Genomic DNA, 22,739 nt, shown 5'->3' with positions numbered 1-22,739 from the left:
GCCAAATCTCCCAATTCGTTATTAAATATTAATTTAATATTTAAAGGAGAAAACGACATCGTATATATTTGCACTTAAATAAGTACTTCTTAAGATAATTTCAGAAACCTTCCCTTTGATTTCTACAATATCATTCAGCATTTCTAAAATTTTTAAAATTTTACTTATCATTCCTATCAACTTGACCAGACTAAATATTCCTATCAAATATAACAAATTAATAACATTACCCTTGCTGTTAATAACTATTTAACCAAAAATAAAATAAAATAAAATTTGAAACTAAAATATGTAGATTAAAAAAATAAATTAATATCTAACAATGGTTCATATTTACCGATGTCGGGATGTGGTGAGATGACAAAAATCATGGGTAATACAAAAGTTTTATTTTTTTGTATTTCCTTCAAATGACTTAAAATGTTACGAGATATGTCAATTTAAGGGATTTAAATGAGATTTTGAAAAATTCAGTGGAGACAAGTTATATTATGAAAAACCTCAAGGGAGGTTTATGAAATTATCCCACACTTATTCCATCACCTGAACTCTGAGTCATAAGAACGTCGTCGTTGCAGCAATTTGCAAAGTTTTGACGTTTGAAAACAACTTGAACAAAAAACAATCTCCGGCGTTTGAGATTCTTCCGAGCGATCTTAGAATTTTTCCGGCGCTGGAATTAATTCCGGTCCAATAAAAATACGATGACGGAGAGCAATTGGCGGCGAAGAGAGCTTGCATTTCTGATTGTTTATGCCGTTGCCTTCTACGCTTTTGTCATCCGTCGCTCTCTCCAACTCTCCCATGGTGCTTTACTCTCCCCCCTCCCCCATTTCTCTATTTATGTCGAGCTTATTTGCAAAATTACTTTAATTCATCGCCTGCGCTATTTACACATTTTTCTTTTACTGATATGGTTGATTTGTAATTGCAGATTACTATACCAAGCTTTATGGTTTACGTCCTGGCTGGATCGCTAATCGCCTAAATGTATGCAAATTTTAGTTTTTTATTTTTTTTGGGTTAGAGTAATCCTTTTTTAGTGCAACAGCTTACTATTTTTGTGTTTTTTGAGTTTTCTATCGTGGCATTCAAAAGCATTTTGCATGAACTATGATCAGCTAAGTTTTCTTTTTTTTTTTTTTGTTTAAATATCTGTGTTGTTGGCTTAGTACTGAGCTGATCCAAGCATTGAGCTTATCTTGACTATTTTGATCTCATTAAGTTTGGTTTCTAGCTCTGGCTGATTATTATGTGCGTCTGTTTGTGCTGCAGCATGAAAACGATCTCTTTGAATGTTTTGTTGGGGCCCTAAGCAAAGCTTGAACTCAAATTTTAGTATTGAGCGTTGAGTAATTGAATTAATTGTGTAAACAAATGTTGTTCTCAAGGACTTATATTTAAATTATCTAAGTCATGCTCGAGTCCTGAGGTTTTGGTGTTGAGTTGTGACAAAATATCAATCTCACTTTTTTTCCCCTGTTGGCTTAAATTAGAGCTTGAAAGTGAAATGGACTTGGATGATTACCTAGATGATTCAAGTTTGGTGAATGAGGAGTTGTAAGGTTGCAATGTAGAGTTCAAGTTATCATAATTTGACTTTTGAAGTTGTTGTCAGTAAATCATTATTCTTCTGCAGGTAGGAAAATTTTCTAGAAATCTATTTCATATGTTTTATTTCTGTGCTTATTCCATTGCCTCCCTGTTAATACACTTCAACAGTTAAATTAAAAGTTTCTTTGCCTAATGTAGGCTTCACCTTTGCTCTTTTTCCTCTTCAGGATGCCTCTGATGCCCAGTGGAGGAACTTTCGAGGGAATCTACAAATTCTTACTGTAGTTTTTGGAATTTTTACACTTGTAGCTAATGTATTGAGAACCTACCGTTGTTTAAGGGCGAAAGGCATGGCATATGTTTGGCTCCTAATTTCTTTGGCATACTTATCATATCTACACGGAGCTTGGTATGTTCCTTATTTATGGCAATATTGATACCTATGCTACATGCTGTGGAAATATTGGTTCTCCTTTCTGACATTTTGAATTTCTTTTGCCATGTAGCATCATATTTATTCTCACCATTGCTTCAGCCAATTTTTTGCTTGTCAAGGTATGTCGTCAAATGTTGTATTCCATTGAACTTCTTCATATGAAGGTGTATACAGTTTTTGTGTTTCCGTTATTCAGCAATTACGGTTCCCAAGATAGTGCATCCTCATAATTTTTAGTTTTAATGATAATTATGTACTGCTGGAGCTATGCCATTTCAAATATTTATGTTTGAACCAGTGCTTTATTTTGCTGGGATTTAAAACATTGCATTATGGATTTTATTTTCTGTAGAAATTTTGAATTTTCTGCTAGTTAAAGTAACTCAAATGTTTGCACTTTTAATTCTCTTTCTTAGGAACGTAGGAAGTCACTTTTGCATAAATGATGTTTACTTCTTCACTTTAGCTCTCTATGTCAATAATTCTTTTATGAAGGAACACACGAAAATGTCTTACTTTCTTTTGAAAGAGTATTTTCATTTTAGTTGATGTTGTTTACTATTCATATTATGATATAACATACAGAGTTTTTCAGAATTGGTATTCATGCTTTGATGGTGCACTCTTCAAAAAGGCATTGAGCTTAACATGAGTCTTCTGATACAGTTCTTGTTTACCAGATATTCACTTTTGCAGATATTTGGCAGGACAAAATACTTCTCGTACTTGCTTTGGACTTTCAATTTATCATTTCTGGTCTGTAATCGTGTATATGGAGGATATCAATTCTCCAGTTTTGGGTGAGTAGCATTGTTCACTTTCAAGTTCCATAGGATTTAAAATAGTCACTTTAATCCAGTGAAGGTATATTTAGCTACTGAACTGTCTTATGGCGGTGGTTCTCATGAACAGGCAACATTGGGCTTTCCTGGACAACTTTCGTGGTACCTTTAGATGGCATATCTGCTTTAACTTTGGTATGTGCTTTCCCTTTTCTATTTGAAACTGAAACCAATTACTAGTATTTTCTTCTTTTTTTTTTCTACCTTGTTAACAAAATCAAGTGATGATTAATGTGTCAAGGAAACATGATCCTGCATATATCAGTTTAATGTATTGAAACCAGACTGGATTGGTTGGTATCAATGCTCAATTTGGGCACACTCTTTTAACATGTTTTACTGACCTATCATTGGAGGTAGAACTCAATTATCTTAGCTTCAAAAAGTAGGTTTGTGATGCTTCTTTAAGGTCAATAATTTTGAAATTGAACCTCAAAGGTAGACAACAGATTGAGCAATTGAATTCGTAAATAGCCATACTCTAGTTTTTTGGCTGCTCTATTGACTACTCGATTATCTTCTTGTCCTTATTATAACATTTAGTAAAGATAAGAATGCTATCACAGTTTAAGCACTGTCTTCTAGGTGATGCATTAATCTCATAGAAGCACACAACTAATTATGTGTTTTATGAAGACTGAAGAGTGATTTTTTGAGGGAGGGGGTCTGCATGCAAATACATTCTTTTATTCAAGCTGCTATCTGAAATTTTGAAGGGCCTAAGAGTTTTTTTTTTTTTTTTTTCAATGATAGAGTTTTTAGTTTGAGACAGATTCTAGAGAGGAAAATGTTTATTTCATGATTGCTGTTAATTTTACATTTTTAATTCTTTCAAGTTATGGCTTCCACAAATTTGTAAATGGAAAATTGATTCCTTTCTTTAGTTTAATTTTTAACGTTTCTTTGTTCATTCTCTTGCCAGTTGTATTGCGCATGATAAGCTATGGTTATGACTACCACTGGATGGACCAAAATAATCGATTTGATCAAGAGGTGCATGTTTTGGAGTCACGGATATATGATGTTTCTCTATTTCATTGCCTAGATTGTCTATGTAGCGATTGGCATTTTGTAGTTTTTAGGTGGCCCACTACCCAGGCGCCTCTCCAATGCAGTGGGTGGGGGTAACATTTATGTAACTTTACATCTAAAGTCGAGTAAAGTTTGTCAAGTCTTTCACCTATATTGAAGTGATAATGCCTCTTGTATTAGGTTCTCATTTAGTTAGATATGTTGTCAAGGTTCAAAAGAGTTCCTTTTTAATTTTTGATTTGCTGGTCATGACAGAAGCACATCCAACGTTGCAGTACTTGTACATCCGGAAAGATATGCTATATGTCATTACAGGTCTTCTACTGTTTTGCTTGAGTTGTTATACACTCATCTGTGGTACAGCTGTGGTCAAGATTTTTTTTAAAAATGAATATTGTTTTGAATTTCTTTCCATCTTTGTCAGGAGAGAAGTGTACAGAATGACAAATTCTCTTTTGCTGTGTACTTGTGTTATCTGGTGTATGCACCTCTTTATATTGCTGGACCAATTATTAGCTTTAATGCATTTGCTTCACAGGTTGGTGATTTTAATGTGGTTTTCATTTAAATTGTCTTTTTCTCTTAGCTTGTTGCAAGCATTTATTTTTGGTGGATTATAATTACTATTCCTCCTTAACATGCTATATATTGCATTATCTCATTCTAACTTAATTAGTTATTGTCTTTTGCTGTCATGGCAATATATCATTCGAGTGCAGATTGCGAAATGAGTAGTCTGTAATGGCTAGACTCCTAGAAATTAATTTGAAAGTAAAAAAAGCCCACATTCCATTTTTAACTCTTATCTGACATTCACAGATTTTTATTGGCATTCCCTACTTGTAATTGGAATGTACCTCAACTTGCGAATCATATGAAATATGTCTTTTGGAGGATTCATAAATCAACATGAAGTTTATGATTTGCAGGATCCTAACATGATATATTGTTATTTCAGTTGGATACTCCTCAAAAGAATTACTCATCTAAACAAGTGGTATGGTATGGATTCCGGTGGATTCTAAGCCTTTTCCTGATGGAACTAATGACACATTTCTTTTACTACAATGCTTTTGCCATCAGGTTAGTGGTTTGCACGATTAAGGATGGCGATACTTCTGTTATTCAATTTTATTCAATGGTATATGTCTGATTGTATTTTTTGATTTCGCTTCTTAGTGGTATGTGGAAACAGTTAACTCCTATGGACAACTTTATCATTGGTTACGGGGTAAGTGCTGATATCTATTGTAATTATGGTTCTGATGATGTGAGAATTAATGAATTGTCTACTTGTTATCTGATACCATGTTGTTCTATTATCATACTACAAAAGAATATGTGGACTTCTTTTCCTAGAAACAGTGACCTCATTGTAAGACAAAAGGTTAGTAAGTTTGATGGGTATTTCGGGTGCATGCTGGATATAAATTGGAAATCATATACAAGCTTAAGGGGTTTTTGAAACTATGGACATGAAATGCTAAGGATGCCAACAAAAAATCAGTAACAAAGTTTTCAAATGTTTAAATGGTAACTGTGATGAATGATTTTATGCTTTTTTGGATTTGAACCAGACCTAATTATATTATTCATTTCCAAGCAAGGTCTATAAAGACCAATATCAATTTGTATTATCAACCTGTACTTTTGCTTCCAAATATAATGTAAACTCCTAAAAAACATACATCAAACTTATCTTCAAAGTTTATCAACCACATGTTTGACATATCAGGATATTGTCCATTACATCAATAAGTGGATGCAAGTTTTAAAAGATCACAATTGGTGATACTTTAAGAGCTATTGTAATATCAGAGCATTATTGTTCAACATTTCGGTCATTTCAATTACCAATTCCCATAACATGCCCAGCTCAGATATGGCGTCATCCTTCAAAGGGCCAAGGTTCTTTAAGTAGTGCAAGAATCGCAAATGTTACTCCTTAGCTGGAATAGCAATGTGGCAAATAAGTCATCCTGTAATTGTGTTATGCAAGAGATAAAAGAAGGTTCAGTAATTATGTTGTTTCTGGTTGCTTTTTGTGATAGCTAAATTTATACAATATGGTGAAGGAAATGAATCCATGGTCCGGTTTATGTACTTTTTAATTATTCCCTCGGTGGGTTGCTTTACTCACCTAGTGGTGGAAGCCTCAATATGATTTTGATTTCTAGGTTACAATGTGACAATGCTGAAACTAATCAGAGTCAACGGTTAGCATAGCCATTATAACATTCATGGATGACTTATAGAGAGTGCTTTAGTCTTTGATTTGTTACTTTGAAGCCAAACAGAGTGCTGCTTCCTGAAAGTTTTTCATATTTCCTCTTTGCAAAATTTGTCTAATCCTCCTGCTGAGTGATATTTCAGAAGCTTAGATCTTTTATCTTCTAACTGCAACATGTCTGACAATCTGCACTTCTACTAGCAGGTCCTTAACTTCATGTGGCTGAAATTCTTTCTCCTGTGGCGATATTTTCGATTCTGGTCACTGGTACGTTTGTGAAGCTAATACGTATATGCCTGCATATATGTTTCTTCATAGCTGATGCCTCATGTTGTTCTTGTATGGGGATATTTAAAGAACATAGATCTAGACCTTTTAGCATTTTCAATTATGATATATTCTTGGCCTCATGGTTTTCTACTTTGCTATGATATCCATGTAGATCAGTGGCATTGAGGCCCCTGAGAATATGCCAAGGTGCTTAAATAATTGTTACAATCTTGAGACTTTTTGGAAAAATTGGCATGCTTCCTACAACAAGTGGCTTGTGAGGTAGATGGCTTTGCTGTTTATTTTTTTATTGTACTCTCTCTCTCTCTCTCTCTCTCTCTCTCTCTCTCTCTCTCTCTGGGCTGATATAGTACTTGGCTTATGCTTAAAGGTACATGTATATTCCCCTTGGAGGTGCTCAAAGAAAGCTGCTAAATGTTTGGGTTGTCTTCACATTTGTAGCCATATGGCATGATTTAGAGTGGTATTACTTCTTTAATGTTTTGCAAGTTATCATTTGTGTCTTTTGACCTTTCCCCTGTGACTGATAATCATCTTTGGATCCAGGAAACTTCTTTCCTGGGCATGGTTGACTTGTCTATTCTTCATACCAGAGATTCTTGTTAAGTCAGCAGCTAACACTTTTAAGGTGTGAGAATTTTCTGCAAAACTCAATTGTGCAATAACCATTTGAATTGAGGAGAACAGTATTACCGTCTTTGATTCTAAACTTCCTTATTATCTTTGTGACACAAGACTGGACTAGCTTCCAGCCTTGCAAATCAAGAGTATTTGAAAGTATCAGCATAATTACCGTAAGACATACTATTCAGCAAAGGGAGATGTTATATTAAACAAACTAAAAAGTAGCCTCTAGAGTAATTAAATACTTTATCTCATTCACAAGAAATGATATCATGTCAGATCACATTTACTTTTCCATTCTGGAAGCATTATGAGACTAAGAAAAAGGACTGTGATGGAATTAGGAAGCAACTTTTTTTCGTGATTTGTCGTCTCAAGCTTCATATTCTCTGTCACCAGGTGCAGAGTGTTTTTGGGGAATTCTTGTTACGCGAACTTAATGCAGTTGCTGGTGCTGTTACCATCACTTGTCTCATGGTCTGTTTTCTCCTCGTTCGTGCTTGAGCTAAAGTAGTATGTTATTACACAAAATTTATACTGATGGTGCTTTACATTATGTGAATTGTGTTGAAATTGTTGATTATTTAGCTATCAAACTTGGATTACTGTGAGAAGAGAGAGAAGGATGGTAGATGAGAGAGAAGGATGGTAGATGAAACTATCTTACACTGTTATTGTAGGGCAGTATTTTTCCCTCAAAATCTCTGAAATGGTACAATTGCTTACTCTAACCTCTGCTCCTGTGCATGGTTTCCGTCTCTTTTGGGCTTCTTTCTTTTTTCCTGGTAATGTATGTATGACGTTTACCTCATTTGTCTCAACAATAGATTTGTAACACATGCTAAACTACTTGCTTCACTTCCAAATATTAAGACATTTGACTTTCATTAGGTTTGTAATACAAGTTACCGGTCTGATTAGATCAAGTCTTCTGTGACTAATCCCAATGAATATTCATCATGAGAGTTACGATGAATACTGTTAGACTGTTGTATGATTGGTTCATCCAGCACCTTATGTCAAATGACTTTGATTTACTCTCCTAGCTGTGTACTATTGTCTTCTAATATTTTGCCTTTGGAATTATAAGCTTTTGCTACGTGAAAAGCCTGCAACAGAAGTTTTAAATTGTGTTCTGCAGGTGGCGAATCTTGTTGGATTTGTCATTGGGCCATCAGGCATTAATTGGTTGATTTCTGGGTTTCTCCATAAAGAAGGTTAATGCTTTTCTGTCTAATCTTGTTTGAGACATCACAGTGCCAACTTTAATTGGTATGTTCTGATAATGCAGGATTACCTACATTTGGTGGCATGTTCATTAGCTTCTATATTGGGACTAAGGTAAAGAAACTTATGAATATTTGGTTATTAAGCTTGACTTAAATCCTTCATACAAAGAGTATAACTAACCTGTCAACTGGTAATTGCAGCTTATGTTCCACATATCTGATTCTCAGCAAAAGCGGCTTAAAAAGTCAACGATGTAAAGGTTAAATTCTTGCCCATCATAAAATTTCTGATGTTCTACTGCCTAATGTTGGTATCAAAGTTTGGTTTCTCTGGGAAGGGGAGTTTTAGGTAGAGAGAAGCTGGGAAGGGCTGTTGGGCCATCATTGTGAGAAGTCAGTAACCTAGCACTGTGAAAGAACATTCCCTGATCTATTCATCATGAAGGCGAACAAACTCTTCCTAGTGTTATAGCAGATGATAACTACCTTGTACGAGATGTCTTTACAGTTGAGGCTTTTTGGCGTCTGAAGCTGATTAGACAATGCTGTTTGCCTGCCTTGATGTTTTCCGGTAGATATTATATTGACCAGTTCCATTCTGCTTGTACTTGGATAGAAACGTGAGCCTTCGCATCCTACTGTATTTTATTGGGGTCGGTTCACATTTATACTAATCTGTCCAGGTTTTTTTTGGGTTTTATCATTAATAACATTGTGTGAAATTTTCTGTATATACTTGGCTTGGATGATGAAAACAATTCTGTTCATTCAAATGTCTCAAAAATATACAAATGTTGCCAGTGGGTGTTGATACATGTCTTGTGCTTCAAAATTCAGAATTTGGACCCTACGGAGACTAATAGATAGATGATCCATGCCATGACTTTTTTGATTGGGAGAAATCTAAATTCTAGGAGCTCAGGCGAATGTCAAAATGGAAAAAAAATAGAATTACAAACGTGGTTGATTCAAATGTTAGAATTACTCTTACGTTCTTTATATCTGCTTGCATATAAAAAAAGGTTGAATACCAAATCTTTTCACGGGTTATGGGATTGAGAATGATGCAGTAAGATGACAATGGTGTGTCATGTGCATTGAATGATGGCAATTACGAAGCCACGTTTGTTCTTGATGGTTCGTTTCCCATCTTTGTTCATCTACGTGCCTATATATATTTCACTCGGTGCTTAATGATAGTATTTGGTTTTGTGAAGAAATTTCTGAATCAGTCAATTTTCTTTGTTGTTATTCTTCTTGTTACTTTGGTACATAAAATTGTTGTTCCTGGCTGGCACAGCAATAACGTGACACTTAATTTTACATCATAGAGATAGTAATTCTGCAATGGACAGTGAACTTACTGAAACTCCGACAACCTCCAAACTGTGTACACAAATTACAGTCCATTTTCTTGCATATAATGATGAAAATGCTACTGTAAATTATTCTGTTCACTGATTTTCATTTTCTGCTGCTCAGCATAATGACCAAAGGCTGCTCCTTTTGCAGTGTTATTCCAAATTTTTCACTCATGTCCATGTGTTGAGGTAGCATGTTGTCTGGGAGAGACCACTCAAAATGATAAATCAAAGAAGCCAAGGTCAAGCATACTTGCCTAGCTGCCATAGGCAATCCAGGACACATCCTCCTTCCAGCACCAAAAGGCAAGAATTCAAAGTCATTCCCTTTGAAATCCAAGTCACAACTGAGAAACCTCTCTGGATTGAAGCTTGATGGATCTTCCCAGATGTTGGGATCTCTTCCAATGGCCCATACGTTCACCAAAACTTCAGTCCCCATTGGGATAGTGTAGTTCATAACTTGACATGTTTCCGTGGCACGACGGGGGAGAAGCAATGGGGCGGGAGGGTGTAATCTCAAGATTTCTTTAACACATGCTTGTAGGTAAGGAAGCCTGGTTAAGCCTGATTCCTTTATCAAATTTTCCCCTGAGAATTCTATCTGATCAAGTTCTTGCCGAATCATGTCTAAGAACTTGGGATTCCTTAATAATTCGGCCATCGCCCATTCAACCGTGGAGGTGCTAGTATCTGACCCTGCAGCAAACAGTTCCTGTCCCACCAGATATAAAATTAAATCCTCCAAGGCTGATTTGAAAAGCAGTAGTCTTCTGTCCCATTCATATGCCATTCTTATTGACATATTATTCGTTTCTCTCAATAATGTATGTCATGACTTAAAAAGAAAAAAAATCAAATAATTTCTTTTCCATCCATCTTATAAGACAAATTCACTTATGTTGGAGTAATAACTATCCACTGAACTTTGAATAGAATGGCATGTGCGAAAAATTAAACCTGAAGAGTTGTAATAGGTTTCCATTTTTTTTTTTTTGGTTTTTTTTGGGGGGGGGGGGGGGGGGTGCATAGGAAACTGCATTTCATTACATCAATTGGGACATATCCGTGCAAATTGATAATGCATACAAGGCGGAATGTTAAACCTTAGTGGAACATGTGATGAAATGTTAATTCTGTTTGGATTGTAAATTATTTGAGATATTTTTACTGTAGCACTTTTTGTGATGTGATGTATGTGAGATAAAAAGGTAATTGGGAAGATAAAAAAGTGTATTGAAAATTGTAATGATGATGTAAGCAAATAAATTTTGGCAAATAAGTCTCTATCCAAACAAAACCATTAATATTAATACTTTCGTGAGTGAACGCTAGTTATATACTTTTTGACTCCAGAGTTTAGATTGATGTCTTGATCTACAAGATGAATTAATCTTTGATATATTGGCAATATATATGCTAGTGAAACTAGATATACGCAGCATGTGCAAATTTTCTAGATTAGCTATTGCTAGGAGGTTGAAAAATTTATAAGCAAGCTTTTAGATTTTTTTAAGTGGGGTTATATTTGATCTCGTAGGTTTTAGTGAAAGCCTTTGGGATGCAAAATGATTCAAAGGCTGCAAATATTGTTAAAATCACTTGAAATGAAGACTGAGTTATAAATAATAGTTTGCTCGATTGGCTTGGTATGGTGGCAAATTTGCGGTGGTTTTAGAAAAAGAAATTGTACATGATTAAACTAACCTTTTCTCTTTGTTGTTATGTCAATAAGGGTATATTAGGATTTTTGAAGAGAAATGTAGTATATCGTGTCTACGTAGTTACCTAAATAGTACAAGTAGGGGAGGTAGATGTAATTTTAAAAATTAAGGGGAGGTGACTGCAATTATTGTAAACCTCAGGGGGGGTCTCTGAAATTATCCCTATTTTTTAATGTTGTTGACCAGATAAAGAGAAAGAGAGGAAGGAAAGAGAGTTCTTACCAGGTGCAAGTAATTAATCTGATCGTCTGAGAAATCATTCTGAAGCAACACATCCAAGAAATCTTTCTGCCTCGTTGAATCTTGGTATTTCTTCCCTCTTCTCTCTCTAATGATCTCTTGCCATGCACTGCAGATTTTGTTGTGACATACACTAGCCTTCTTGCTCAATCTCTGGAGGTCCAGTCCACCTAAAACTGGATACAGGTCTGATATATTTGGGGCAGTCCACAGCTCCATGACTTCCCTTATAAGCTCACTCATTCCACCACCATTTTCTACCTCATCATAACTTAAGAAGTCCTTGGAGAAAAAAATTTGTCCCAAGAAATTGAATACAGAAACAAATACAACTTCTGCAATCGTGATCCTCTGGCCTTCCTTTGAAACCAAAAACTGGACCAACTCATTCGCCTTTTGCTCTCTCAAATGGGACTGGTTTTCGATCACTTTTGCACCCAGAATTTCACTTTTACAAAGTGTACGTAAAAACTTCCATTGGTCTGTGCACTCATAAGTCCAGCCGACTGAAACATAGTTCATGAGGGGACTCTTGGCGTATGAAACATGTGGGACGTGCCGGCCGGAGAGTATCCGATCATGGGTCTTGAGGATTTCGGTGGCCGCTGCCGGGGTTGACCCAACAACCACAAGTTGACTCCCTAGCCGGAGGGAGATCAATGGGCCGTAATCTTGGGCTAGTTGGGCTAATGCAACGTGAGGCTTGCTTCCTATTTGTGGGAGATTTCCAACAATCGGCCATGGCTTTGGGCCGGGAGGAAGAGATTGGTTTCTACTTTTGATGTAATTTAGGATGAGCCAGAAGAGAGGCGGTAGAAGGAAAAGAGGAAGGAATATGAAGGAATTAGCAGTTGAATCCATGAAGGTTCTTTCCCTTCCTTCAAGAATCGCAAGCCTATGATCCTTATCGCTATTGGTGTGCTCTATAATACAAGTAGCGGTTGTACAACTGTATCAGTATTGATACTCCCTCAATTTTTTAACGAATTAATTATTTTTAGGGATAATTTCAGAAACCTCCCTTGATGTTTTTGACAATTTCACTCGGCTCCCCTCAGGTTTAAAAAATTACACTTACCTCTCTTGAGATAGTAAAATACCTATAATGCCCTCTACTTGGTAGAAAATTTTAAATTTAAGGCAATAAATTTACAAACCCCAAAAAAAATCTATTTTTCTGTTTCTTGTCTATTTTCACTCCTTTCTTTTTTAGTTAATATAACCTCTTTTTATTATCTTCAATTTTGTAGATATTAGCAAATTGAAATTATAAAATCAACAGAGGAATCAGATTATGTGTTAAGTTAGAAGGGAATAAAGAGACTCGCAATGATAGAGAAATAAATAATGAAATTGATGATTGAAATGGGAAGAAGAACTAAAGATGTTGAATTTATCATATTTTGTTCGTTGTCAAGAAAAAATTTTATAAACTGTCAATAATTACATAAGGATTTCCTTCATTGGATTAGAAATTTTTATTATGATTTTATTGTGGAGGAAGGATTTATTCTCTATTTTTGAGATATTAATATTTTCAAAACCATAGAAGGGTTGTAATAGCGGTTCTAAGTCAGATTAATTTGTATTGAAAAGATATTTGAGCATTGATATTTGATTTTGGAGTATAAAATTGATTGTCAATAGGGTTTGTGTGTGTGTGTGTGTGTGTGTGTTTTACGTAGCAAGTATTGATACTGTATATGTAATTTGGGATCCTTTAGATGACTATTTTGGTTTTAAAACTTATGCTTGGATGATTGTTAGGAATTAGGTTTGTTGATTTGTGCAAAGTGTGAAAAAAAATAATTGAGTATACTATATTTTTGTTAGTCTAAAGGGTAATTTAGAAATTTTGTGAAAAAATCTAAATTGTTGGACTTATATCCTTACTATATTAAAAGTGAGAGTTGGGATTGTGAACAGTGCCTTATGGTCCGGTTATACTGTTATTTGTGTGAGCTTGAGGGGCATTTTGGTCGTTTGTCATTCAGTGGTAGTGGCTTTGCTGGGAATTTGCTTCTGTCCGCGTGTTTCTTCGCTGGCGTGTTTCCTCTTATTCCTACCAATTTGCTGTTTGTCTGCGGTGCCATGAGGGAACTTTGCACTCAGTTGTAAACTGCTCATATCACGGACACCTATACTGCATCATGCATAGTTTATAAGCTACGTGTAATCTTCTCTTGTTTTTTCTTGCGGTGCATTTGTGTACTCACTAAGTTTATAAGCTACGTGTAATCTTCTCTTGCTTTTTCTTGCGGTGCATTTGTGTACTCATCTCTTGTTTTTTTTTGCGGTGCATTTGTGTACTCACTAAGTTTATAAGCTACGTGTAATCTTCTCTTGCTTTTTCGTGCGGTGCATTTGTGTACTCACTAACCTGTAGAAATCCCAACTCGAAAGATATATATTTAGCAGTATACTAGAAGACTATCATTCCTGTAGAAATCCCAACTCGAAAGATATATATTTAGCAGCATACTAGAAGACTATCATTCTATACAAAGCCTTCTCTGGATTCTTTAGGTCATGCCAGTGTTTTTCTGTTAGCTGCAAGAGTGAGTCTTTTATTATTGTTCCTTTGTACTCCTACTTTCTACTTCTTGCTCTGACTTTACTCATAATTCAGTGATGCCGTCGTGTTGTATATAAGAACATAGTGCTTCTTTTACGCTAACTGCCTCTACATAGCACTTATATTTCAGTTACTATGCCATGCATGTATTCGATTTTCTTGATTTTTTACGCACCATTCTTTGCTTAAACCTTTGCCACTTTGTCGTATTTTTTTTCCCTCATAGGCAACCTTTTTTCCCAATTGAAAACTTTCATTGTCTGATTTTGCAAGGTGAGGTCTGTGGTTTATTTTTACGTTTTCGTAGTTTTGTCTTTATACTGAAAGGCTTAATGAGTCGAAATGTTTACACGATTATAATACTTCAGTGAACCATGTTAATGAATATGTGATGATTCTTACTGGCATATTAGACGTACAAGTACCTTTCATTTGTTTATTAATTGCCTTTCTACTACTAATTTCATTGGGCATGCATTTTTATTGAAATCTTCTTACTTATGTATAGCTAAGCTTTTTTAATGGGTCGCCGACCGAAATATGCAAACTTAGAAGAAGCCTATAGAGGGAAGAATGCAAGAAGACGGGAACGACGTGCCAATGCGAGTACCATGGATAATTCTGGTAAATATCAAGCCATGTGTGCTATGACTATAAATGCATTTACCATATGTGAGCTGTGCACAGTAAGGACACCCATGTTATATCAATTTATATATCAGTCATCCTGGTCTATTTGGTGAAGATGACTAAATAAACTAGAAAAAAGACTCTCTGTCACACCCTTCTAATAATACTGCTACTTTAGCTAATTTGTCCAAGTTCTGTTAGGCTACGATTGGTATGAGGAGTGCCAAGTTTTAAAGATATCAATTATGCTAATACAAAGATCAATGAAATATTTATTCCTCTGAATAGGTACTGCTGCTACAACACAATTTCGTGTGTCCATCAAAGAGTCTTTCAATAGCCGTTCAACTATGGAATTGAGATATAAAAGTAAGGTTAGCATGAACACTGAAGGAATAAACAATCAAGACGAGCAGTATGTTATAGCAACCTATTCACATTCAAAAGGTAGTTTTATCAGTCATGTAAGTGATTACAGAACAAAAGAAGATTGTGCAGAAACATCCGTCAGAGGAATGCATGAATGTGTAAAAGGAATGAATGTAGAATCAACAGTTTTAGCATCAACTTCTAAGAGCAGTGTTGCTAATTATTCAAGAGATACATGCTCGATACCTATCATTACTGATAGTAATGTTCTATCTATGCCACCAGACAAAACATATCAGTTAGCTCAACAGGATGCTACAAGACAGAGGCGACGTAAGAGATTAGCAATGGATCCATTGAGAATTATTGCCACTGAACCTGATATATTACCTGATATTCCAGATTGCCAGCATGTAAAGCAAAGAAATTTCATCTAGAACCACCTAGATTTTGTTGTTCTTCTGGTGAGATCCAGTTACTCCCAACTGAAATGCCAAGAGAACTGATGATGTTGTACCTTGAGGATTCTAAAGAGGCTGTTGAATTTCGCAACTGCGTTAGAAGTTACAATAATATGTTTGCATTCACATCTATTGGGGTGAATTGTGACAAATCATTGAATCAGTCTTATAATGAAATATATACCTTTAGAATCCAAGGCCAAAATGTACCACTTTATAAATCAATTAATTCCTAATGATGGTGAAAAGGCAAGGAATGTGCAACTATATGTTTTTTATACTGATCATGAAACAGTAAATCGGTTATCCATCTCTACTAGATTTCAATAGAGCCTAATTACCAAACTTGAGGAAATCTTGAAGATTAATCCTTATTCTGCATTTTTTCAAGGCCTTCAAAATTTACCAAGCATAGAAAATTATAAAATAATATTAGAATCTAGCCCTTCAGTGGATCAAAAAGTATTCAACAAACCAACTATATCGCAAGTTGGTGCCGTTTGGACAGATAATTGTGATAGTGAACAAATGACGTCAAAGCATATCCAAGTTTATGGAAAAAATGAAAAAACTCAAATTATCAAACATTACTTTAGTTATTATGATCTATTACAATATCTACTCGTTTTTGCAAGTGGTGAACCAGGTTGGCATCAAGGCATAAAACGTATTCCACGAAATTCAAATGCATGCCAAGCAACTTCTTGCGAGGAAGAACTAAAGCTAACTCCAAGTGCTGGGACAACACCAAACCAATTAATGAATGCTGAGAATTCAGGTAATTAACTCTATGCTATGTTCTATATTTTTCGATAAGTTTATATAGGATTTTCTTATACTAATTAAGCAAATTATTTACTTCATTTATTTCTTACTCTAATTTTTTTATTACTTTTAAATGATACTGTATTATAAAACTAAACCTTACTTGTGCCTAACTACTATTGGCCAGCAATTTGAAAGAACAAGCGAAAGCGCAATATGGTCTCTTGTAGAGAGTACTATTGTTACAGACTACAAATTAGAGAGAACGACCAATCTATGCTATTGCATATAGGGAGATTGCTACAGCAATATGTTGTAGATATGTATGTCAAAATTGAATCAACAAGGTTGGATTTCTATAGACAGAATGATAATCAAACGCGGCTTCGAACAAAATTATATCAAGGCCTTATTGATAGTCTCTCGCAGGGAGAATCTTCGTCTTCCAATGTTGGAAAAAGAATAGTTCTTCCAGGATCATTCATTGGAGGATCTCATGATATGAAGCGTCGTTACATGGATGCAATGTCATTGGTCCAACAATATGGAAAACCAGACATCTTCTTAACAATGACATGTAATCGAAACTGGCCTAAAATTAAACGTTTCCTTCTTCAAACTGAAAAAGTTGAGAATCGGCCTGATTTAATTTCTCGTGTATTCAGAGCAAAATTGGAACAATTAAAAAATGAACTATTCAAGAAGAATATTTTTGGAAAGGTAGCAGCATACACGTATGTTATTGAGTTCCAAAAACGAGGTCTGCCACATGCTCACTTCTTGATTATTCTAAAACAAGGAAGTAAGATGTATTCTCCTGAAGCTTATGACTGAATTGTTTGTGCTGAGTTGCCTGATATGAATTAGCATGAATTTTTACATGGTCTCATTGTTAAACACATGATGCATGGTCCTTGTGGTGCTATGAATTCTACATGTGCTTGTATGCGTAAGCATATCGGTTGCAAAGACAAGTATCCCAAGCAATTCTGTGAGTCAACAATACATACAACCAACTCATATCCAGTATATCGTCGACAAAATGACAAGAACAAAGTTAAGATACATGGCCATTATCTTGATAATCGTTGGGTAGTACGTTATAATGCTTACCTCTTAGCAAAATTTAATTGCCATATTAATGTTGAGATATGCTCCACAATTCAAGCTGTCAAGTATATATATAAATATATATACAAGAAGTATGATAGAGTTTTGTATCAGTTGAGTGATATTGAGACAAGTAGCACTATAGATGAAATAAAAAAATTATGTTGCCGCAAGATGGGTATCCCCTCCTGAGGCAATGTGGCGAATTTTTGGCTTTGATTTGAATCAAATACATCTATCTGTCATGACTTTACAAGTACATTTAGAGAATAAACAACCAGTAACAGTTCCAAAAAAAGCTCTCTCCATAGTGTTCTAAAAAATCGAGCTTTACAAAAAACCATGCTAACAGAGTTTTTTCTCATGAACAAGTACGACAACTATGCAAAGAATTTGAATTGTGTATATGCAGAATTTCCTGAATATTTCAAATGGAACCAGCAATCAAAAATTTGGAAGGAACGTAAGCAAAGGAAAGTGATTGGCCGCATTTTAGGTGCGCATCTATCAGAAGGAGAAAGGTATTATTTACGAATGTTATTGATGCATGTAAGGAAACCGACTTCATTCCTAGATTTAAGAACTATGAATGGACATGCTTGTACTTCATTCCGTGAAGCTGCGGATATGATGGGACTATTACAAACAGATAATGCAGCGAGCTATGTTTATCAGAAGCAGTTCTATATCAAATGCCAAATTCATTGCGTCAATTATTTGATGCTATCTTAGTTTATTGCAGTCCAAGGAACCCTGCTCAACTATGGCTACAATTTCAAGACTTTCTATCTGAAGATATAAAGCGAGATTCTTCAATCCCAATTCATCTTGTAGAAGTGAAAGTGCTACAATGCATTGACAACTACTTACAATCAATGGAAAAAAGTTTGGCTGATTATCAGTTGAACACACCACAAATCCAACAATCTTAGCAAGAAGTAGTAGCAAAAGATATAGAAACTGAGAGAAATATACCTGTAGATGAGAATGATCTTCCGGCAATTGATCAATTAAACAAGAATCAGAGCAATGCCTATGAACAGATCTTAAATGCCATTATAAATAGTAGCTTAACATCATTTTTTGTAGATGGACCAGGAGGTACAGGGAAAACATTTTTGTATCGAGCTCTTCTTGCTAAAATAAGATCAACAGGTGGTATAGCACTTGCAACCGCAACTTCAGGCGTTGCAGCTTCAATTTTACATGGAGGTCGTACTACACACTCGCGATTTAAGGTACCTCTACATGATGATGATTCCAAAGTTGTCACGTTGGAAAGCAAACTACAATTGCACAATGCACAGTTAATTAGAGATGCACAACTTATTATATGGAATGAAGCAAGTATGGCAAAACAAAAATCAATCGAACGCTTTGATGAAATGATGAAAGATGTCATTGGTTGCGATGCGTTATTTGGTGGTAAAACTGTGGTTTTCGGAGGAGATTTTCGGCAAACATTACCAGTTGTGACACAAGGCTATAAGAAAGATATTATGAATGCAAGCTTAGTCATGTCACCTATATGGCAACAATTAACAAAACTGAAGCTACGGGAAATATGCGAGCTTGTTCCGATAAAAATTTCAGCAATTTTTTGCTTCGAATTGGTAATGACAGAGCTATCAAATCATATGAATGAAGTCAAGATCCCAACACCAATGAATGTACCCTTTATAGATGAAGCTTCATCAGTAGAGACTTTAGTGAGTATGGTATTCCCAGATATGGAGGCATTCAACAATAATCCATCCTCCATTGTTAATAGAGCTATCTTAATGACACGAAACGATTTTGTTCATGAAATCAATGATATGCTAATCGACAAATTCCCAGGTCCTCGGAAAACATATCTAAGTTTTGATGAAACTCTTGATGCATCACACCAACTAGAAAACCAAGATTTTCTGAACACACTTACACCAAAAGGATTGCCTCCACATGAATTAAAACTGAAAGAAAACTGTCCTGTTATGTTAATCCGAAATATAAAACCAAGTGAAGGACTTTCAAATGGCACGTGACTTATATGCAAAGAGTTTGGAAATAATGTCATTCAAGCAGATATTTCTTTTGGCTCATTTACAGATAAGTCAGTTTTCATACCTCGTATTCCTTTAAAATGTTCAGATGATGAACTTTGCTCCGTTCCCTTTAAAAGAATTCAATTCCCTTTAAGATTATGTTTTGCAATGACAATTAACAAAACACAAAGACAGACGTTAGATTACATTGGCTTATATCTAAAAGAACCTGTATTTTCACATGATCAATTATATGTTGCATTATCACGGGAAAAAATAGAAAACAATGTGAAAGTACTTATTAGACAGCTTACTTCTTTCTCTAAACACACAAACTCCACAAAAAATATCGTATACAAAGAAATCCTGTCTATGATTGACCTACATTGATGATTACACGTTGGTCATTGCTTTGAGAACAAAAAATATTGAAAATGTATAACACAAAGTTTTTCTTGATTAACATTCATCCTATGTCAAAAATTGCTTTTAGGAACTTTTTTTTGTTGATCAAATACTTTTGGAACACTAGAATTACTTTATCACTGTGTGCCTTATCGTAAGCAATTGAAACCTCGTCCTCTAGAAGCTAACTAGCATGGAAATGTTTAAACATAGCTGAATCTTCTATCTTATTTGATAGCTATCACAATATGTATGGAGTATGTAGCGAGTATATAGACTGCCTTGACCAAACAACTGTTACCTATAGTATCGCCAAAAAACGAAAGAATGAAAGAAACAATCCAAATATCATAAGCAAACTGTTGCAGAAAATCAAATGAAAACATTAAGAAATGAATCTTGTAATTATGAAGCTGAGTCATATTTCAGAATTCAAATGCTAGAGTAAAAAGTAAAGAAAGTTGCAACAGTCGAGATTGGCCTTTACTCCATGGTTGCAGAGTATGGAAGTTTTATTAGCAAGGTTCATTCCCTGGCTCGCCGCCTTTCTAGACTCGTCTAAGACATAGACATCATTTAAATAGACAATCGCTTGAATCCGATCACCCTACAAACAAAAATTTCGTAAGTCTTAAACATAAACACAAATAAAATAAAGTAAAAAAAAAAAACAATTCTTGCTTACCAAATTATCAGCAAAAACATAATGCTGATATCTACGTCGCATATAATGAGCATGTCGAATAAGGCTTTTTTCTACCACCACAATCCGAATAACCCAGGCATACATATTATCATTTAATTGATTAATAGACGCACAATTCATCTCCATACTAATGCAAAAAAAAAAAAAAAAAAAAAATTTATAAACTTGCAAACCACTACGCCAAAACTCCTATATCAAAATAATTCTTTTATAAATATACTACTACAATACTGTTATATTCTTACCAACTATTAGAAAAACCTATCATCAAAATACTTGAGAAGAAAATGAACAACCACCCACCCACATCCTTTAACAAGACATTCCACATTCTTATAGAACAAAACCTCCACGTCAATTCACAAAAAAATCATATAACATAATAGTTGTCACACAACTATGAACCAAACTACCAAGTGTCAATTTCAATAAAAATATATGGCACCCATGCATTCACAAACAAAACCAATCTTGCCACCGCACATGATAGTCTGCCACAGTTCACCACATTTTGACAACCCAAATGTTTTACCCCAAACTACCTACCATCAATTAAATTAGATCAACACAAGCTGGGGGCAACCTCACGCGTTGCGCGAGGCTTACAAAACTAGTTGTTGCTAAACAGTAAAAGTAGGGGAGGCATATGTAATTTTTAAAATTTGAAGGGAGTTCTCTATAATTATTAAAAACTTCAGGGGAGGTTTGTGAAATTATCCCTTATTTTTAATGTATAAAACATGGTGCACATAAATTTTAATATTAGGATCTAAATATGTGGCATGCCTCAACTCAGCAATCATCGACCAAGAGATTAAATAGAAGAAGATTAGAGTTGGACTCACCTCACAGCATAGTTTTAAGCCGGGGTTGGTGTGAACTTGCACGAGTTGATCGAAGCTTTCTTCAGCAAGAATCTAATCCCAGATTGAGAAACTTGAATTGCACGGCTCCTTCTTGAATATTACCACATATGGCACAAAGGGTTGATATAGGGAGGGGTGGGAAAAGACTGCATAAATTCGAGTTCGAAGTGGGGTGAGTATCTCAACTATTTCCTCGGTGGTAGGATTGAGTATGATGAACTGTTTGTGTGTTCGGAGATCCATGCATCTACGGTGCTGAAGGTAGATAGTGGGGATTTTGGGGTTATTTTTTTGTTACTCCTGACGGCCATTTGTTAACCAAGCATACATCCCTTCACCTGTTCTGGGTAATGATGGATGGAAGAGTATGTTTCATATGCAACTCAAGAAAATGTGATGTTAACTGATAAGGCCTTCCATCTTTGGCAGACCCTTCGACACAGGGGTCACGTCTAGTAGGGCGTCCGCTTAGAATATCCACCAGGAAGGATATTGGGTCCTTGGCATGGATATTTTCTCCTGTTCAGTATCTTTCTCAAACTGGCTGCAGCTGCTAATGGAAAACATGAGAAGATCGTTTTGCGGTTTGGACTTTAGGAGATGAACAAAAGATGCTGCACTCATATTTTCATTCTATTTAATGGGCAAAAGCCGATAATTGCACCCTCTTTATCAAATAGTATCAGATAGCAATAGATCAGAACAAAGAAGTGCTGGCTTATCTACACTCTAGACCTAAGACATCAGTGTTCAATGGCAGCAGCATCAGAAGCCAATATGTATCCAGAGAGAGAATTACCGCAAGTACGTACGTATCATTCTCATGAAATGCTGAAGTGTAACCCGACATATGAACATCAATCATCTCACCTCCTTCCCCAGGTTGAATACGCTAATTACCAACTTCATCTAAAACTTCCCCCCACCAAAGTACCCGTGGTGGTTCGATTGACAATTGAGTTGAAGGAGCTCATAAGGTCTTGTACCTTAAGGAGTGACTGCTTTCAGATTGTCTTCCGTGTGATGGAGCCGCAGATCGTGACAATTAGGAAGTGATCGTAGTCCAAGGAAATTAAAAGCAGGCACCTGGAATTTATTGCTAACTCTCCTATTCCATGGCCATGCTCTCCTTTTGTTATCCGCCTTAGCCAGTCTTAACCCATGGAGCCCGTGTGCATAACAACAGACGAAGCTAATTGGTACGAGTGAAGAGAATCTTTTGCAGACAAATCGATGCCTGACTTGCATTAAATTCTTAGTGT

At 35.5% G+C, this 22,739-nt stretch overlaps 3 protein-coding genes across 15 annotated transcripts; 2 read left to right on the top strand and 1 right to left on the bottom strand.

Moving 5' to 3' along the window:
* Nucleotides 1-562: 562 nt before the first annotated feature.
* Nucleotides 563-10,361, top strand: LOC113727892 (membrane-bound O-acyltransferase gup1-like). 8 transcript variants are annotated; one of them, XR_011839654.1, is made up of 21 exons: nucleotides 564-807; nucleotides 935-990; nucleotides 1,782-1,963; nucleotides 2,061-2,109; nucleotides 2,687-2,790; nucleotides 2,903-2,967; nucleotides 3,755-3,825; nucleotides 4,120-4,179; nucleotides 4,289-4,402; nucleotides 4,823-4,947; nucleotides 5,044-5,095; nucleotides 6,299-6,361; nucleotides 6,537-6,646; nucleotides 6,756-6,848; nucleotides 6,932-7,013; nucleotides 7,409-7,486; nucleotides 8,151-8,226; nucleotides 8,301-8,350; nucleotides 8,440-8,498; nucleotides 8,588-8,858; nucleotides 9,751-10,361. XR_011839654.1 is itself a non-coding variant. In XM_027252287.2 (20 exons), the coding sequence occupies exons 1-19, from the start codon at nucleotides 705-707 to the stop codon at nucleotides 8,494-8,496; spliced, it is 1,590 nt and encodes a 529-aa protein (XP_027108088.1). In that variant the 5' UTR covers nucleotides 565-704; the 3' UTR covers nucleotides 8,497-8,498; nucleotides 9,751-10,361. The 8 variants fall into 8 exon arrangements, 1 of the variants encoding a protein (XP_027108088.1); XR_011839658.1 differs by adding an exon at nucleotides 1,497-1,639 and having other exon boundaries at nucleotides 728-807; nucleotides 8,440-8,858; XR_011839655.1 differs by lacking the exons at nucleotides 8,588-8,858; nucleotides 9,751-10,361 and adding an exon at nucleotides 7,598-7,721 and having other exon boundaries at nucleotides 8,440-8,471.
* LOC113727893 (probable (S)-N-methylcoclaurine 3'-hydroxylase isozyme 2) lies at nucleotides 9,531-12,507 on the bottom strand. Its single transcript, XM_027252288.2, has 2 exons — nucleotides 11,546-12,507; nucleotides 9,531-10,314 (listed from the first exon to the last, which is right to left on the bottom strand). The coding sequence occupies exons 1-2, from the start codon at nucleotides 12,422-12,424 to the stop codon at nucleotides 9,703-9,705; spliced, it is 1,491 nt and encodes a 496-aa protein (XP_027108089.1). The 5' UTR covers nucleotides 12,425-12,507; the 3' UTR covers nucleotides 9,531-9,702.
* A 1,326-nt stretch (nucleotides 12,508-13,833) lies between these two features.
* LOC113723732 (uncharacterized) lies at nucleotides 13,834-18,678 on the top strand. 6 transcript variants are annotated; one of them, XM_072076407.1, is made up of 6 exons: nucleotides 13,838-14,121; nucleotides 14,647-14,762; nucleotides 15,057-15,137; nucleotides 16,245-16,376; nucleotides 17,886-17,994; nucleotides 18,216-18,678. In XM_072076407.1, the coding sequence occupies exons 2-6, from the start codon at nucleotides 14,660-14,662 to the stop codon at nucleotides 18,403-18,405; spliced, it is 615 nt and encodes a 204-aa protein (XP_071932508.1). In that variant the 5' UTR covers nucleotides 13,838-14,121; nucleotides 14,647-14,659; the 3' UTR covers nucleotides 18,406-18,678. The 6 variants fall into 6 exon arrangements, 5 of the variants coding, with proteins under 5 accessions (XP_071932509.1, XP_071932508.1, XP_071932506.1 ...); XM_072076409.1 differs by having other exon boundaries at nucleotides 13,842-14,121; nucleotides 18,206-18,678; XM_072076405.1 differs by having other exon boundaries at nucleotides 17,886-18,678.
* Nucleotides 18,679-22,739: the final 4,061 nt, after the last annotated feature.

Source organism: Coffea arabica, chromosome 2c (assembly GCF_036785885.1).
Source record: "Coffea arabica cultivar ET-39 chromosome 2c, Coffea Arabica ET-39 HiFi, whole genome shotgun sequence".
In the NCBI taxonomy this organism is placed as follows: Eukaryota; Viridiplantae; Streptophyta; class Magnoliopsida; order Gentianales; family Rubiaceae; genus Coffea; species Coffea arabica.
Note: the sequence above shows the minus strand (reverse complement) of the source record. Positions and strands in the feature narration are given on the sequence as shown.